At 38.5% G+C, this 16,795-nt stretch overlaps 1 protein-coding gene across 5 annotated transcripts; it reads right to left on the reverse strand.

Annotated features, from left to right (window-relative positions):
- Positions 1-4,328: 4,328 nt before the first annotated feature.
- Positions 4,329-16,713, reverse strand: LOC136678012 (coiled-coil domain-containing protein 125-like). 5 transcript variants are annotated; one of them, XM_066655763.1, is made up of 13 exons: positions 16,644-16,713; positions 15,571-15,806; positions 14,324-14,382; positions 13,982-14,068; positions 12,859-12,960; positions 11,781-11,858; positions 11,442-11,527; positions 10,203-10,285; positions 8,946-9,058; positions 8,418-8,525; positions 6,525-6,678; positions 5,987-6,099; positions 4,329-5,513 (listed from the first exon to the last, which is right to left on the reverse strand). In XM_066655763.1, the coding sequence occupies exons 2-13, from the start codon at positions 15,791-15,793 to the stop codon at positions 5,151-5,153; spliced, it is 1,569 nt and encodes a 522-aa protein (XP_066511860.1). In that variant the 5' UTR covers positions 15,794-15,806; positions 16,644-16,713; the 3' UTR covers positions 4,329-5,150. The 5 variants fall into 5 exon arrangements, with proteins under 5 accessions (XP_066511860.1, XP_066511862.1, XP_066511859.1 ...); XM_066655765.1 differs by lacking the exon at positions 16,644-16,713 and adding an exon at positions 16,241-16,366 and having other exon boundaries at positions 15,697-15,806; XM_066655762.1 differs by lacking the exon at positions 16,644-16,713 and adding an exon at positions 16,241-16,366.
- Between the last annotated feature and the right edge of the window lie 82 nt (positions 16,714-16,795).

Genomic DNA, 16,795 nt, shown 5'->3' on the forward strand with positions numbered 1-16,795 from the left:
ACACATCTGTCCTCACTGACTGAAAATAATAAAGACAATCCTAGAGTACTCTTCAAATCAAATTCAAATCAAATTATTTGCATTGTGCTTTTTACAACTAATGTTGTCACAAAGACGCTTCACAGAATTCCAGTAAAGATAAATTTTAACATGAAATGTAAAAATGTAAATAATGTAAAAATCCCCAGGAGAGCAAGCCAGGGCAATGTGGCAGGATTATAATTATTATTGTAGATCAGTGAGGCCAGATATGCTGAGTGAGCTTTAGCGGGAGGATTTCTATACGCAATAAGCCTGTCCTTCCAGGCAGAGTGTAACACTTCCAGCTTGGTTGATCGCCATTTCCACTCTAGTTTCTGTGCTATTCATTTTAAGGTATGGGTTTTATCATTGTACCATGGAGTGAGCTTTCATCATCTACACGTCAAACTTTACAACCTGCACACTTGATGCAATACCAAAAAAAAACTATTTAAAGAAGTTTTACCAGTCATAATTAATCCTCTTTTAACAATCATAAATTCGTCCCTTAGACTGGATCACATACCCAAAGCATTTAAACTAGCAGTTATTAAACCCCTGATCAAGAAACCAAATCTTGATCAGATCTTACAGACCTATCCCTAACCTTCCATTCATATATAAGATCTTAGAAAAAGTTGTGGCTCAACAACTTTGCTCCTACCTGCATAAAAATAACATGTATGAAAAATTTTATTTTGGTTTTAGGCCACACCCTAGCACCGAAACGGCTTTAGTTAAGATAACAAATGACCTTATTCTCGGATCAAGGCTGTGTATCCATGGTGGTGCTACTTGAACTCAGTGCAGCTTTTGATACAACTGTCCATAATATTCTGCTAGAAAGACTAAAGGACATAGTTGGAATCACAGGAACGGCACTATCATGGCATAAGTCTTACCTTACAGATCGCTGTCAGTTTGTAAAAGTATATAATATCTCCTCTATTCACACAAAAATGTGATTTGGAGAGATTTGGCATTCCCCAAGGCTTCATTTTAGGATCTTTATTATTCATATTATACATGCTGCAACTGGGCAGAGTTATTAGCAGGCATGGCATTACCTTCCACAATTACGCTGATGATACACAGTTATACATATCAACCAAACCAGACGACAAACCAACACTAAAGAAAATGGAGGACTGTGTAAAAGACATTGGATGTCGTACAACTAAACAGTGACAAAACCAAGGTTCTCCTTCTATGTTCCAAAGAATCTCCAAACCTGCTATAAATAAGGTATCAGACTTAATACAAAATTTTGACTTCCCTTTAATTCCTAGCTCATCAGCTAAAAATCTGGGCATTGTAACTGACTCAGATCTATTATTCGATCTTCATATATACGTAACATTCCAAAAAACAGCTTTCCTACATCTTCGTAACATTGCTTTTGAGTTAAGAAATGCCTTACCCCTTCCAGATTTGGAAAAATTAGTTCACGTTTTTATTACATCTAGATTAGTTTATTGCAATGTGCTACTATTAGGATGCTCCAGCAGAAACCTGAGTAAACTCCAGCTAATTCAAAATGCTGCAGCCAGGATACTCATTAAAACTTGAAAATTTGATTATATCAGTCCAATATTATCGGCCCTTCACTTTCTTCCAGTTATATTCCGTACTGATTTCAAATTTCTTTGACTAACGTTTAAAGGCCTGTATGGTCTTGCCCCTTAATACCTGCGAGACCTCATCACACACTATGACCCACCAAGATTACTCAGATTTCAGGGCTCTGGCCTCTTACTAATACCCAGAATTTATAAGACTTCAGCAGGGGGGAAATATTTCTCCTACAAAGCCCTCAGCTCTGGAACAATCTTCCAGCTAGTGTTTAGGACGCAGACACAGTCACTATGTTTAAATCTTGCTTTTGGCAACTAACCTCTTCTAGTTTAAGGTTGTAGTTTCTGGAACTCATGGACATGGGGAATCATGGTAAACTCGAATGATGTGATCTGCGATGCTGTGCTCACAATTTCTTGTTTGAGGATGGTGGAGCAGATGGATGTCATTGTCTGGGGATGCGCTAATGTCTGTGTTCCTTCTGGTTTCCCTCCTTCCAGTCTGTTAGTCAGAGCTGCCACCACGCTAATGAAAATATTCACATACGCTTTTCTACTGCACTCAACCAAACTAACCGCTTCTCTTTACTGTTTTCTGAGAAAATGGCAGAAGATTGTTTGCTGGATTCTCTTGCAGTCTACTCCACACCAGACCAGCTGCTCACTTCCATCTACTGTTGCCTCTGACCATTCACCATGATCAACTACACTGAAGTAGAAATGGACTCAGATTAGCAACACTCTGACTGATGCTTCCAATCTGATGCACTGTTATTATGCCCACAGACAGATGTCACTATTAATATTATTATTATTATACTGTAGCTTAATGACACTTAAATGGTAATAATTTAAATTTCTATCAGTAGTTTGATCAGAGGAGGATGGATCCTTTGTGAGTCTTGGTTCCTACACTGTTGCCATTGGCTTGCTCACACTGGGCTTTAATTCAAATGTTCTGTTCTGATACTGAATATGTGAAGCTGCTTTGTGACAACCTCAGTTGTAGAAGGGGCTACATATATAAATTTGATTTGATTTGATGTTTTAGTGACATGATGTACACATGGTCATGTGTTTTAAAAGAAGTTTTTCAAAATGAGTTTTGTTTATAAATCCTAGCGCTAGCTTTAGCTTTGCATAGCTGTTTAAGGTAAAAATGAGCATTCAATAACACGCTGGAGGATTGCGCAAATAAGACTCTTAAACTGACTCATTTAAAGTGGAACTAAATGATTGAATACAAAAACTTTGAATAAGAAGCAAGGATCTGCCTCTTAAATCGACATTTATAGTTGAAGGGGAACTAGTTTTAACGTGGTTTAGACCTTCTTAGTCCTTCTTGTAAATTCAAGGAAATCTGTGGTGGCTCTTTTCATTTTTGCCTTTCACTTAAGTAGGTAAATGTTTAGTGACAAAACTTAAAATTTGTTTGTGTGATTTAAACAGATGAAATGGAATAGCAGTTGCTTCAAAAAGTTTCAAAAGTATGGGAGGCCGTCTAGGGCAAATACTCTGAAACACTTGGGCACTACATTGAAACATTTGCACACTACACTGAAACACTTGCACAACACACCGAAACACTTGCGCACTACATTGAAACATTTGCTCACTACATTGAAACACTTGCGCACACTACATTGAAACACTTGCGCAAACTACACTGAAACACTTGCGCACACTACAATGAAACACTTGCGCACACTACACTGAGACATTTGCACTACACTTCACATACACTCGTATATATATTAAACACGACGTGTGTGTGTGTGTGAGAGAGAGAGAGAGAGAGAGAATCTCTCAATCTTTTATGACTAATTCCTGTGCTCTGTGTCTTTTCAGAGATGAACAAACATTTGTTCTTATTATTTTTTATTAGTCTTTTCATATTTGATTAGCCATTGCGTATTTCTGGTAACAGTGAGGATATCCGTAATTTTTTGCGTGATGTCCTGCGTTGTGTGGAATCCATACAAGATACACAGACACTACACTAAAACTGGAGCACCACACAAGAACCATTCAGTCCATCATACGTGTAGTTGGGCGCAGAGAAGGGCCTGTGGTGAGAGAATGCACGACTCTTTTGGAGTCTTTATATCAGTGTCTAATTCTCATTTTACAACAATCTCCGGGCCAAAGACATCAAGGCAACAATATTCTCATAATTCCTCCAACAACTTTCAGTGGCACGTCCGGTCGCCCACGGTATGATTTAACAGCAGATTATCCACTGCCTAAATCTGGGATTTAATTGGCAAAGAATCGCTTCCATTTTTGGAATTGATCGACAAGTGTGCAAGTGTTTCCGTGTAGCGTGCGCAAGTGTTTCAGTGTGTAGTGTGCAAGTGTTTCCGTGTAGCGTGCGCAAGTGATTTAGTGTGTAGTGTGCAATTGTCTCAGTGTAGTATGCGCAAGTGTTTCAGTGTGTCATGTGCAAGTGTTTCAGTGTAGTGTGCGCAAGTGTTTCAATGTAGTGTGCGCAAGTGTTTCAGTGTGTCATGTGCAAGTGTTTCAATGTAGTGTGCGCAAGTGTTTCAGTGTGTAGTGTGCAAGTGTTTCAATGTAGTGTGCGCAAGTGTTTCAGTGTATTTGCCCTAGACGGCCTCCCATACAAAAGCTATAACGCTAACTTCAGCTCTTAACAGAGCAGAGATTTCAGTGAATAACAACAGTGAATAACAACAATAAGACTTGTAAACAGACACATGTAAGGTGGAACGAAATGGTTGACTACCAAAATTATGAAGAAGAAGATCTGCCTCCTAAATGACGTTTATGGTGGAAGGGAAAATCAATAAGTAACACCGGCCTTGTTTATTCAAAATATTTTAATGTGGATTTGGACAGTAAAGGCTTGTAAATGCAGGGAAATGGCAGCTGCACTTTCACTTTTTTTTCTCTTGAGTAGGTAGATGGAATGATGAACACTTTTGTGTATAAATATGTTGATTATTGTACATTCAGTCCAAAGTTTTTAAACTTGTCTCTTGCTTGCTCAGTTATTCTGAGGAGGATGCAGAGGGCTCTCTCCTCTGTTTAGAAACTTTTAGAAAAGTTTGTATTTTAAACACTTGTCGACAGTATTACAGATTGTGTATTCATTTTTATTTTATATATATAATTTAATAAAAACAATGTATTTTCAAGCATTAGGCTACATAAATATATACAATATAATATAATAAGTATATTCTGTCAGTCAATTAAAGAGATCTAGTCAAATTGGTTTGATACTAAAATTTCAGACCTAGACAGAGATATTAAAATTTAACATCCAACAAAATGAAATGTGCAAAACATATGCTTTAACATATGCAGTAACTCCAGAATACTGCACTGAGGCAGGATACTCAACTACCACACAAATGCATGTAAACAGTGCATAATAATGCAACTACAAATATGTTACTTTTAGCATCAGCTAGACTGTAATACAAAACAAACTGTTTTTTCATAAATACCATTCATTTATTGGTTTTTCAGCAGGACTTCCTTAGTCTGTAGTCTTTGTCCTTAGTTTTAAAACCATAAAACAAAGATGTCCTATTACGCTCTAAGAAGGGTACAATCCTCTTCAACTCTTTGACTCTCACACTGGCCAGTTTCTGAGGGTCCCTTGTCTTTGGAATGCTGTTCTTCATCATGCTCCACATTTACTGCTATAGAATCTGGCATATTAGCCGACAAGTAAGCCTTGAGGTCATAGTTACAGCTCACTGAGCATTTATTGCCATCATCTTCATCCAGTTTATGCTGTTCAGAAGAAGATGTTTTTAATTTTTGGTCTGTTTTTGTAAGGTCCAGCTCCCTTAGCTGTGCCTGGAGCCGTTTCTCCAGCTCTTCTGAGCTCCTTGCAAGCATGAAACTCACCTTCCTCTGATGGGCCAATGCCTCCTCCTTGTCACTCAACTGGAAAAGAGAAAAGCACAATTGGGTCAATGAGCCTTTACTTTTGCATTTAGTCTTGTATTTTTTTTTAAAGTTTGTGTGTTTCCTTTGGCTCTATTTTAATGCTGACATGTGACAGTACTCAACTGTTCTATATATTCTATTTGACGGACTGTATGCAGTTTTTAAAACTAAAAGATAAGTAGGATTTATGTTCAAATATTTTTGACACCCCTAATAATTATGGGATAAAAATGGAGCATTTATATTGGTCCATTCGTCATGGAATTTCAACACAATATGAAGGACAGCTGCTGTCATCAAATGAATAACTAAAACTTGACAGAAAGTTCAATATCGATGATATTCTCCGTCATAAAATGGGACACTCTTGAGCAGCTGCACATAAGCCTAAACTCACCATGCTCAATGCCATCAGAAAGAGAGATATTAAGCTTTGATAACAATGTCAGGGAGATGTGAACGGCACACACCAAATCGAGCAGTAACTGGAGGGTTTCTGTGGGGTCACTCGGCACCTTGTCCTCTTTGGTAGATGGAAGGAATCTTCTCAATCTCTGTGCCACACTGTCTGTGTTCTGCTTCCCTGGAGGAAAAAATGCTTGTAATGCAGTACACTTTACTGTACAGTGATTAGCATGAAATATCTAATACGATACACTACTGACGTATAACACATGATTAGTAAATTCAGACTGTAAATTATACACATTGTCCAAATTGATTTTACAGGCAACAGAACCTGCAGCTGTATTTCTACCATCCAATTCCATTTGGATGGTGTTATTAATTGCCCAATCACTGTTCATTTTATTGTACAGCCACCCAAAAAGCCCAAACCCAACAGATCTTCTTCCACATATCCCTTGCTTGGTGGCTAGTGTTGAGAGGCTGAGAAATAATGAAGTCACACATCAAGTGCATTGTTCAAATAAATCAACTGACAACAAATGGTTGAAAACACTATTTTAGAAAAGGTAGGATAATAGGAACCCAATGTGAAGAATGTACCTCTCTCTGGTTTTGAATGACGTGGTGTGTGTCTGTCATTTTCAGCCAGTTTCAGCACTTTTTCACTCCCTCTCTTCAGCTGCTGCTCGAAGGCAATGCGGAAAGCATCTACCATCACATATGCCTCCTCCTTTCTCCTCCTCTGAAGCTCCAGCTGATAAGTCCAAATATAACATTTGTGAGCAAAAGAATATTCACTGTAAGCCCAAGAGTTAGCAGACACCCCTGATAACTTAACTAGGTACCCACTGCCCAGTGTCAGCGAGAGGCGCACTAAAGACTCCCAGCTTACAGAAAGTGTCCATGTCTAATTTTGAGCTAACATTATCCAGCGTCATTACCTGACTTCAAAAAATATATGCGTCTACAATTAAATCCTCACAGCAAAATTCCAGCATTGAAAGTTTAAAACCTCCCTAGAAGAGCAGAAGCTGTTACTGCAGTAAAAAGGGACAACTCTCTCTCATTTTAGAATAAATTTGTGTTGAAAAACCCTAATCCTAACCATGAAGACAAGGTGCTGTAATATTTTCATTATTTTTACTACTTTCCACTTACAACAATGCAAAATCATAGGCGTACGAGGGCAAATTAAAGTGTTAAGTAGATCAAAACTTTTTATATTCAATTTTCTCCCATATTTATTTCTTTTTCATAATCACACATAGTGCCACTAACTTGGGAGCATTGTCCCAGCCATGTTAAGCTGTCTCAGAGATTTGTGAAGGCAGCAACAACAGCTTCTTTTTGCTGCTGATTTCCATTACATTTACACATGCTGTAGAGGAAATCAAGGCTTTATATAAACTCAGTGTGTGCCTGTTCAAACATCTATTCTGCTTTTGAAGGGCGGTGATAATGAGGTTGGAGGCACAAATGTGATATGGCTCTATACACAACAGTAGCACTACACAACACCCATTAGAGCAGAAAAAAAACATTCAGCTTTGCTTAAAGAGCTGAGAATATTTGCCATACAGTTATAGAGAGATAACAGAAAATCAAACCACAATCCAAAAACACATGTTGGTAGGTGGATGGGCTACTCAAAATTGTCCATAGGTGTGAATGTGTGAGTGTGTGTCGCCATGTGAAGGACTGGTGCCCCCTCCAGGGTGTGTTCTGGCCTTGCACCCAGTGATTCTGTGTAGGCTCCGGACCCACCATGACCCTGAACTGGATAAGCGGTTACAGATAATGAATGAATTAATAAATGAATTATTACTTGTTCTGTCTGTTTGTTTGCTGCAAAAATATTGTTCATTGGTTCATGTGTAAAAACTGGAAAACTATTATAATGTATATGTACTTGCATGTCATTTTTGTTCTCAACAAAACAAATGAGTGTATGTTGTATTATATCACAAACTTACAATATAAACAAAGATACTGCCATTTTTAAGTTTATGATCTATATGTTTAAAGAGGGGGCGGCACGGTGGTGTCGCAGTCACACAGCTCCAGGGACCTGGAGGTTGTGGGTTTGATTCCCGCTCCGGGTGACTGTCTGTGAGGAGTTGGTGTGTTCTCCCCGTGTCCGCGTGGGTTTCCTCCGGGTGCTCCGGTTTCCTCCCACAGTCCAAAAACACACGTTGGTAGGTGGATTGGCGACTCAAATGTGTCCGTAGGTGTGAATGTGTGTGTCTGTGTTGCCCTGTGAAGGACTGGCGCCCCCTCCAGGGTGTATTCCAGCCTTGCACCCAATGATTCCAGGTAGGCTCTGGACCCACCGCGACCCTGAACTGGATAAGCGGTTACAAATAATGAATGAATGAATGTTTAAAGAGAAAATGAGAAAGATGTATACTGATTTACTATTTAAGATATACTGTTTTAGATTGATCCCACAGCTCAGCAATTATCTTTGTACTAAGTGTAAAACTGTTTTGTTACCTCCTGTTTGAGCTGGAGAACCTGCTTGCGGCTTGCTGCTGCACTTTTAGCGCAAGGACACGGCTCCCCCACTCTGGAGCTGCACTGACATGCTCCATACACAGCCAGCTACAACACAGAGAATACAAATGCAAATAGTCTATTAGTTATAAAACACTATCTTTACATCCATCCCTCCCTTTATCCACATACCAATCTAAAACATCTGTCTATTCAGACAATCCTTCCCATGTGTTAATTCAACTACTTTATGTTGCACCCATTGCTGTGTATAATCTCCATAGAAATCACTGATTAAATGAAGCCTAGGGTCACCATGTTCAATGCCCATAGTCAGCTAGAGAATTATAAATCCCCCAGGTGATGAAGTTTGGAACTGGGGAATGTAAATGTTCCAGTTTAAAGCTTTCCCATTGGAGTAAAAGCTCTTACTGCAGTAAAAGGGAATACATTACCAACTAATACCTTCAAATTCAGAAGAAATTTCAGACAAGCAGGTGTCTAAAAACATTTGGCCAAGTAGAGTACCTCAAGTGCAGACCCCTCTCTTCCTTGTTTGCTGGGGGGCTGTGTTTTCTGGAAGTCTCTTCTCTCTTGAGCACTTAGTAATCCCAGCAACTCCAGACACTGCTGACTTAGTGCTATTAAATACACAAACACATAATACCATTTTACTACATGTCAAAAGTATTGAACTGTAGAAGAGCTTCAATGAAGTGCATCATCACTGGACTATGGACCAGCAACTAAAGAGATCATATACATTTCTGATGTGTTGAAGTAGTATATGTGATCTGTGCCAATCCTACATCATAAGTACCTTACCTCATTGCATGTTCCAACATCTAGTGTAAAGCCTTTCCAGATGAGTAGGTGCTGTTACTAGCAAATGGGGATAAACTAACAATTGATACACTTCATTTCAGAAGATACTAGCGTATCTGCTCTTGATGTTAAAATCGGTTACTGACTTATACTTGGTGGTATTTAAAGGGAACATCTAAGATTATGGGGAAACGCAGTTCTCTCTGTGTTTTTCAGAGACTCAGTGCCTTTTAAGATGGAACGATGTGTTTGAGGGGAAAAAAACTGTTGTTTTCGTGAATGAAGTTTAAGTTATCTCTAATTTTTAGTCACCGCAATGCAGCCCCCTGAGTTTGGAGACATTTCCACCTTAAGTCGTCCAAAACAGCAAAAATAAGTCAATATTTCCCACCTATGGAGCAGTAATAACATTTGGAGTTCTCTTCATTGTGTAAAAGTACTCTTGCCTCTGCCATGAGTAGAGAGCGCGAAAGCCTACTGGATCAAGAAACTGGGGCTTCGTAAACACATTAGACCGGTTTCAAGCTTGCAAACAGACCAAAGATTTAGCAAATGGTGAGTTTTGAATTTTATTAAAAGTGTTTTTTGATTACAATCGCCTTTAAGTAATTCTTATTTAAATAATATTTGTAGAAACTTTTTAAAAATATGAAGATTTTTCATAAAAATGACTGTATCCAACCTGATTCACACCAAAAGAAGTTGCAAAGCAGAAGAAAATGGACACTCTTGGGATGGGCATTTGGACTGTAGAGTGGAGACAGGCCCATAAATCCCCTATAAATGCAATTAATCAGCAGCTAACAATTACTGATAACATTACAACTATCATTATCATAACACCAAGAGGCTCCAATTGGTTCTCATTCACTAAAGCACTCACACGCCATTATCTTTCATGATTAATGTATTCCTTTAAAGTGTGTCCAGAAAAGCAGGACAGACATTAATGAGACTCACAGGTGTTCTCAGTGCGGAGCTCCTGTATCTGCTCCAGTTTCTCTTCCAGAGCTTTACTCAAAGCTTTGTTCTCCACACACACCCTGTTTCACATAGAGAATGACCAGTAAAGCTGGACAATATCAACATTAAATATACAACACTGTGATTTCTGAAGACATTTTGGAAATACACAATATACATCGATCAACCAGCACATTGTTTCTACATTCATGGTCCATTCTATCAGCTCCATAAACCATACAGGAGCACCTTGTACGGTATTACAGACTGTAGTCCATCTATTGCTCTACATACATTTTTAGCATCTTATGACCCTGTTCTTCAATGGTCAGGAATCTCACAGGACCATAACAGAACAGGTATGATTTGAATGCTGGTGGATCCTTCTCGGCGCTGCAGTGACACATTGTGGTGCTGTGTTAGTGTGTGTTGCTATGAGTCTGATATGAGTGGATCAGACACAGTACTGCTGCTAGAGTTTTTAAAGCCCTCAGTGTCACTTAATTTCAAATCGATGTTAATTGCCCCTATATTTGCACTGTCCCCTTAGTTATATCACTTTCTCTATAAACATTTATTTTATTTTATGTTTGAGATTTCGATTTTGTTTTACTACTATATACGTTAATCGTTTTAGCTTAAGGATTCTACCTTATGTTGATTTTGTTTTCATCAAAGTAAGCAGTCATCAAGGCAATTCATTGTTAGTTGTATCGTGTATGGTGACAAATAAACTTAGATTTGTATTGAACTGCAATACATTATCTACGTATCCAAATATCTTAAGCAGGTGATTTAATGATACTTGAATATAAAAGCAGCTTCCCAGAGCAGCCTAGTCCCTTATGAGTGAATATGGGTTGAGGCTCACCACTTTGCCAATTTATGTGCAATATGTAGTTGCAGGAATTTGAAATTTATTCCTGTCTTCTTTAAACTTTTTTTCCAGTCACACGTCACAGCCTTGCATACCTCTCTCCATGAACGTGTCATGAAAATAAAGCATGCGTCAAAACAGCAGTATCTCAGACTTTATAAATTTAATAGATTTCTATGAAAATCTTTTAAAGGGATGAAGGTGTTCAGATGTCTGGTTCATATCACCTACATATTACCACAACACAGACCCCTCTCCTTCCCAAATTAAGATTTTAACCTCCCTAAAGGATGCTGTTTACAACAGAACATTTCAATTATTATCTTAAATTTAAAGTAAAAAAATGTGCATAACGTTACCTGTCATATTTGAGGCCCCATGCATGTTCTACATTCTTAAACTGCACCTGATTAAAGGTGATCTCCCACTGCAAATCATTAACCTCCTGTTGAAAGAAATCACAGAAAATAATTTAATAACAATAACTGACTATTCTTTTACCCTTAAACTCCTGGTTACAGATGGCTGTGGCATCACCAGATATTAAATTTGCAGTCCCCTGATAAGAGTGCCAATATTTAGTTATCTGCACAAACAAGGAGCTAGCCAAGGTTTACAGTCTAATTCTATATCTGTGTCTGTTGGTATAAAGCATCTCAATGTAGTGCCAATACACAGTCTTCAAATTCATCACTTACTTTTTCCAATGCTTTGGTCCGCTCCTCGCTCTTCTGAAGCAAACTCTTGGTGTGGGTTGTTGCTTTGTCCAATATGGCCTTGAGTACATAAAAATATTATGTAACACTTTACTGTAGGTACTTCTTTCATAATCTTTTATAGCAAATGACATAAACCTACATAAACATCTAAAAACACTTATTCTAAGTTGAAAATAACTAAAGCACTCTTTATGATAGCACTTTACAATAGACATTTATAGACATTTAAATATATATTAGGTTACTTGCTATAAAAGGCTTATATATGTGTTGTGCAGCTTTATGATTTATGAGCTACCATAAAGTGTTACTACACATCAGTTTCAGGCTCAGTGAAACAAAATGCAGTGATTTGACAATAGCTCCTGCACATGCACAGTAACCACGACATTTTCTGGACCCAGAGGGGCTATATGGGTCACAGCAAATGTCCAAAACTTTTGTGCTGGACATGACCCAGACTTTATCCTGCTAGCCCCCTAGAACAAAATCTGAGTGAATGCAAGTTTAAATAGAGCCAGGAATGTTTCAATTGTGCTGTATCTTCTTCAAGCACTGCAAAGGTGCCACCCCATGCCTAAAGCGTAAGGAACTTTTGCAGCTGTGAACATGCCTGACACAGAAAATCTCCCACTGTCCACTCCAGATTTTTCCAGAGTTCATATGTGAAAACAAGTTAAGGTTAAAATTGTTATACTCTGACAATCAACACAGCTCAGCATTTCAGCTTGGTGAAACAACTATACATTTCATAATGGTCAACTAATCACTTTCATCATTTCGGGGTGGCACGGTGGTGCAGCAGGTAGTGTCGCAGTCCCACAGCTCCAGGGGCCTGGAGGTTGTGGGTTTGATTCCCGCTCCGGGTGACTGTCTGTGAGGAGTGTGGTGTGTTCTCCCTGTGTCTGTGTGGGTTTCCTCCGGGTGCTCCTGTTTTCTTCCACAGTCCAAAAACACACGTTGGTAGGACTTAAAAGTGTCCGTGTGTGTGTAAGTGAATGTGTGCGTCTGTGTTGCCCTGTGAAGGACTGGCACCCCCTCCAGGGTGTATTCCCACCTTGCGCCCAATGATTCCAGGTAGGCTCTGGACCCACTGCAGCCCTGAACTGGATAAGCGCTTACAGATAATGAATGAACTTATCATTTCTGAAATTCCTCTCTGTGAATAAGAAAAAGCTATTATAATGTGAAACTAATATTATTTCAAAGCATTACTCTACACCAGAGGTTCTCAAACTTTTTAGACCAAGTACCACCCATTATCAAACCAAAACCTCCAAGTACCACCTATGATTTTTAGCACAGAAACATGGGCCCCGGTTCGTCCTCTGTTCTGGAGGCATAAAGTAATGCTTGAATTTTTGCATGTTTTTGTTGCTTTTTATTTACTTGAAAAGTGCATGCTTAACATAATTACTAAAATATTTTTGACAATAAATATAACTAGGCCTAAACGGAATGGCTCTCTGTTTTTGTAGCAGTAGGTGAAAGGGGGGGGGGGTACTATGTTAAACCTTGTTTTAGGGCTGTAACGATGCGAAGAACGGCCACGTTTTCCTTCAGCTGTGTGTTTTCTTCTATTTTGTCTTCACTTGTACAGAATTTTCGCTTAGTTTTTCTCTATTTTTCCCTTTGGCTTTAGTCCTTCTGTGCTTCTGAGTATTTCTCTGTCTTGTTCTCAGTTTGTTTTTCTTCTTTTGCTTTTCCCTTTTTATAATAAAATACAAATTGCTCAAGTCTATTTTTAGACTTTTCTTACATCCAAGTAAACAACTGAAACTGGGCTTTCTTTTCATGGATTTCACAAAAAAAGGGAGATCATTTTCCCTCCTTGGAAAAAAAACGGAGGAACTCTGTGTCCCCACCCACCCACTCAATGTTCCCTTACAGACGTAATCAACTACAGTGTATGCATAGCACGTTGTATTTTCCTACAACACAAATGAATTTCATTGGGGCATAATTATGAAAACTGAATCATTATGTAATTTACACATAAAAACCTTAGATTTTCAGTTATGAATGAATTCCTTAATTAAATAATATATTTTTTTAGGTCATTTGGCGTACCACCTCTTGCTGCTTTGCGTACCACCACAGTTTGCGAACCACTGTTCTACACAATTTAAACTGAAAACATCATCAATATCAGTTGCAATTAGTGGGTGGATATGTAGTACTTGGCCTTGTAAGATCCTCAGAGCTTCGTGTTTACCCTCCAGGTGCCGATGGGTAGCTTCTAACTCTGTCCTTAACAACTCAACTTCCTGTGGAGCACAATTGTACAGAATATGACCTTAAAAAATAGGAAACGGTCTGGTTATCTATTCAGCATGTATGTGATTTCATAACCATTATCACAATTTTGAACACTCCAGGTCAAATAAAAATACAGTTCCATTAAAAAAAAAGGTGACACTTTTTCAGATTGAGTTTTGCAAAAACTAGCTGACACACTGGATACTAAAAATCACAGACACTTTAAGACATCTTAAATTTTCATAGCACTGGAACTGTCCTACCTCTGTGACTTCCTGCAGTCTTCTCTGCAGGGCCTCACTGGAGTCACCAACACTGCTGTCTATGAAAGACCAGAGAATAATACATGTATCCAAGTAACTAACACCTATATTTTTGATATATATGCATTTGAACCGTGCTCTCATTTATCAATGTTTCAACATTGTCCTGACTACAGGACCTGCTTTAGAGGATTGCTATTTCCCAATAAATTCTAATGATTCTTATCTGGGACAAGTTTACATTTACAGTTATGGCAGAAAATCTGATCCAGAGTTGCTTACAATTTAGATCAAGATACAGATGACGGTGAATTCACTGTCCTGTCCAAGGACACTTATTGATGCAGTGTCCCTACCTGAGTATGGAGTCAAAGCCTTAAACATTTTCAAAAGGCTGCCCATACTACAAAACTCATTCAGTTTCAAAATTTGTTTAAAAGCTCTTGTGCACACATGCGTGTTTGTGTGTGTGTGTGTGTGTGTGTGTGTATTGGGCTGGTGATCTCTAAAGGTACAGTGTGTGCAGGTGCAGCTTCTCATAGCTTTAACAAACACACCAAAGTCAACAGAGTGAGCACACAGCTCAGTTCACAACAGGACATGAACAGGAAGTAAATATGATCTCTCTGTCTCTCTCATTTGTACTAATACAACTAAACAGTGGGTTTCCCTATTCTCCCAGGAGGCATACAACAGTATTTAGTTTCAGGTAATTGATATTCAGCATATTCACCAATAATATCTAGCACAAAATCATTATTGATAGAATTTCATGCATTAGGAATGGTAGAGGGATGTAGACATCTCCCTGAAATAATCTTATTTTTCTTCTAAATATTACACATATGACACTGACCACTTATTGTCCACTATCAGCAGAAAATCCTGAATCATAAAACGTGTGTTCAAATGTGGCTGTGCCGTGGTGCTCCAGCTTTTGTTGAGGTTGATATATAACTGATAACATTTATGCAGAAAAAACTCAATGGTAAATAGAACAGACAAGAAGAGATTTTGAGGATTTATTAACTACAACAAACATTAGCGTTATTCCCTATTAAAGGTGCAATCAGCACATTTCTTGTAAGTCTCCATGTTATGAAACTTATAATGACACCTATTGGCCAGGATAGAGCAGAGGTTCTTTACTAAACCTGTTACTAAATCTGCCACTATGTATATTCATTCAAAAAAAGACAAGACTACTATATATATATATTAGTGCACCTTTAATATTTGTGATGTACCTGAGTCTCTGAGTTCTTCTCTGAAAGCTGAATACATGGCACTACAAGGAGTCCAGGAGAAAGAGCTGTGTCCATCGTTGCCCCTTTTAAAGACCTTCATGTTGGGCAACAGCTCCAGAAATTCACCTTTACTCCAGAGTTGTGAAGTGGAACGGGCCGCCATCCCATCCCCCAGGTCTCCCTCCTTCATATCATCCTCACTGGACTCTCCTCCTCCCTGCATTCCTGATTTTCAACTGCAAAGGGTTGGACAAAAACACAGGACATTAAAACACCGTGTACAGTCAATAAATGGTTAATATATATATATTTCGCCACCTAAAAATTAAGTTTTTTTTTTATTTCCCTTCCACCATCAATGCTGCCCAAGTTACATTCTAGCACCTGGGGTCCCACCTTAAAAACTTTTCCCGTCATTAAACTTGGAGAAGCTTTTTTTTTAGCATTTCAACAATTTCAGTTGCTTTTAAGGTAGAACGGAACATTCCTATAAATAGTCGGCTGCCTCGGGCGCCTGAATGTAACGTTTACTGCTGGAACATTTAAGGTGGAGCGGAAACTTGGAATACGAAGATGGCGGTTGAGACTGTTAACCGTCCATAAAATGATATAGAACTAGATCTGTAAAGAAAAAAGGCATACGGAAATCTGAAAGAAAGTTAGAACTCACCTATGGAAAGCGTGTTTATGTCTCCATATACTATATTTAAACGTTACAGTTGGTATATTTAAGCGTATATATAGAAATTTCCACCAGCTGTATTTCGTTTTTGCTCAGACCTCTACAGCTAGAACAGGTGTGTCTCTCTCGGCCTGTAGGCTGGACCTAACTCAGTTGTACTGGATAGGTGGTCCAAAAGTTTGTAGACACGATATAATTTGCAAATTAATCTATTTCACGGTGCATCCATTATAGTAGAGTTTGTATAATCTGAATGGGAAATTATCGAATGAAATTTAAAATAACTTTAGGCGCATCATTTAATTTCAGTACTCCTGAGGTAAGTTTGTGACTGAATGTCATCCATTTCCTCACAGGATACTCCAACGCCTAGTCAAAAGCCTTCCCAGACCTGAAGAAGCAACTGCTGCAGCTCCAGAATGTGTCCACCTTCTTCTTATCATGAAATGTGTATTTATGTATTCATAGCTGTAAACAGAGGGAGAATATTTGGTTGAACTTTAGGGGAATTAAAGTTTAGTTGTTTGATGCTCCCTTAAATTA

The sequence above is a fragment of the Hoplias malabaricus genome, chromosome Y, assembly GCF_029633855.1.
Source record: "Hoplias malabaricus isolate fHopMal1 chromosome Y, fHopMal1.hap1, whole genome shotgun sequence".
NCBI lineage: Eukaryota > Metazoa > Chordata > Actinopteri > Characiformes > Erythrinidae > Hoplias > Hoplias malabaricus.

Excerpts from the sequence above, each read along its gene's own strand:
- LOC136678012 (XM_066655763.1), bottom strand. The coding sequence starts at position 15,793 with ATGCAGGGAGGAGGAGAGTCCAGTGAGGATGATATGAAGGAGGGAGAC. Across the intron at positions 6,679-8,417 it reads TTCTCCAGCTCAAACAGGAG|CTGGAGCTTCAGAGGAGGAG; the intron begins GTAACAAAACAG and ends TGGACTTATCAG. Across the intron at positions 6,100-6,524 it reads TCATTCAAAACCAGAGAGAG|GGAAGCAGAACACAGACAGT; the intron begins GTACATTCTTCA and ends TTTTTCCTCCAG.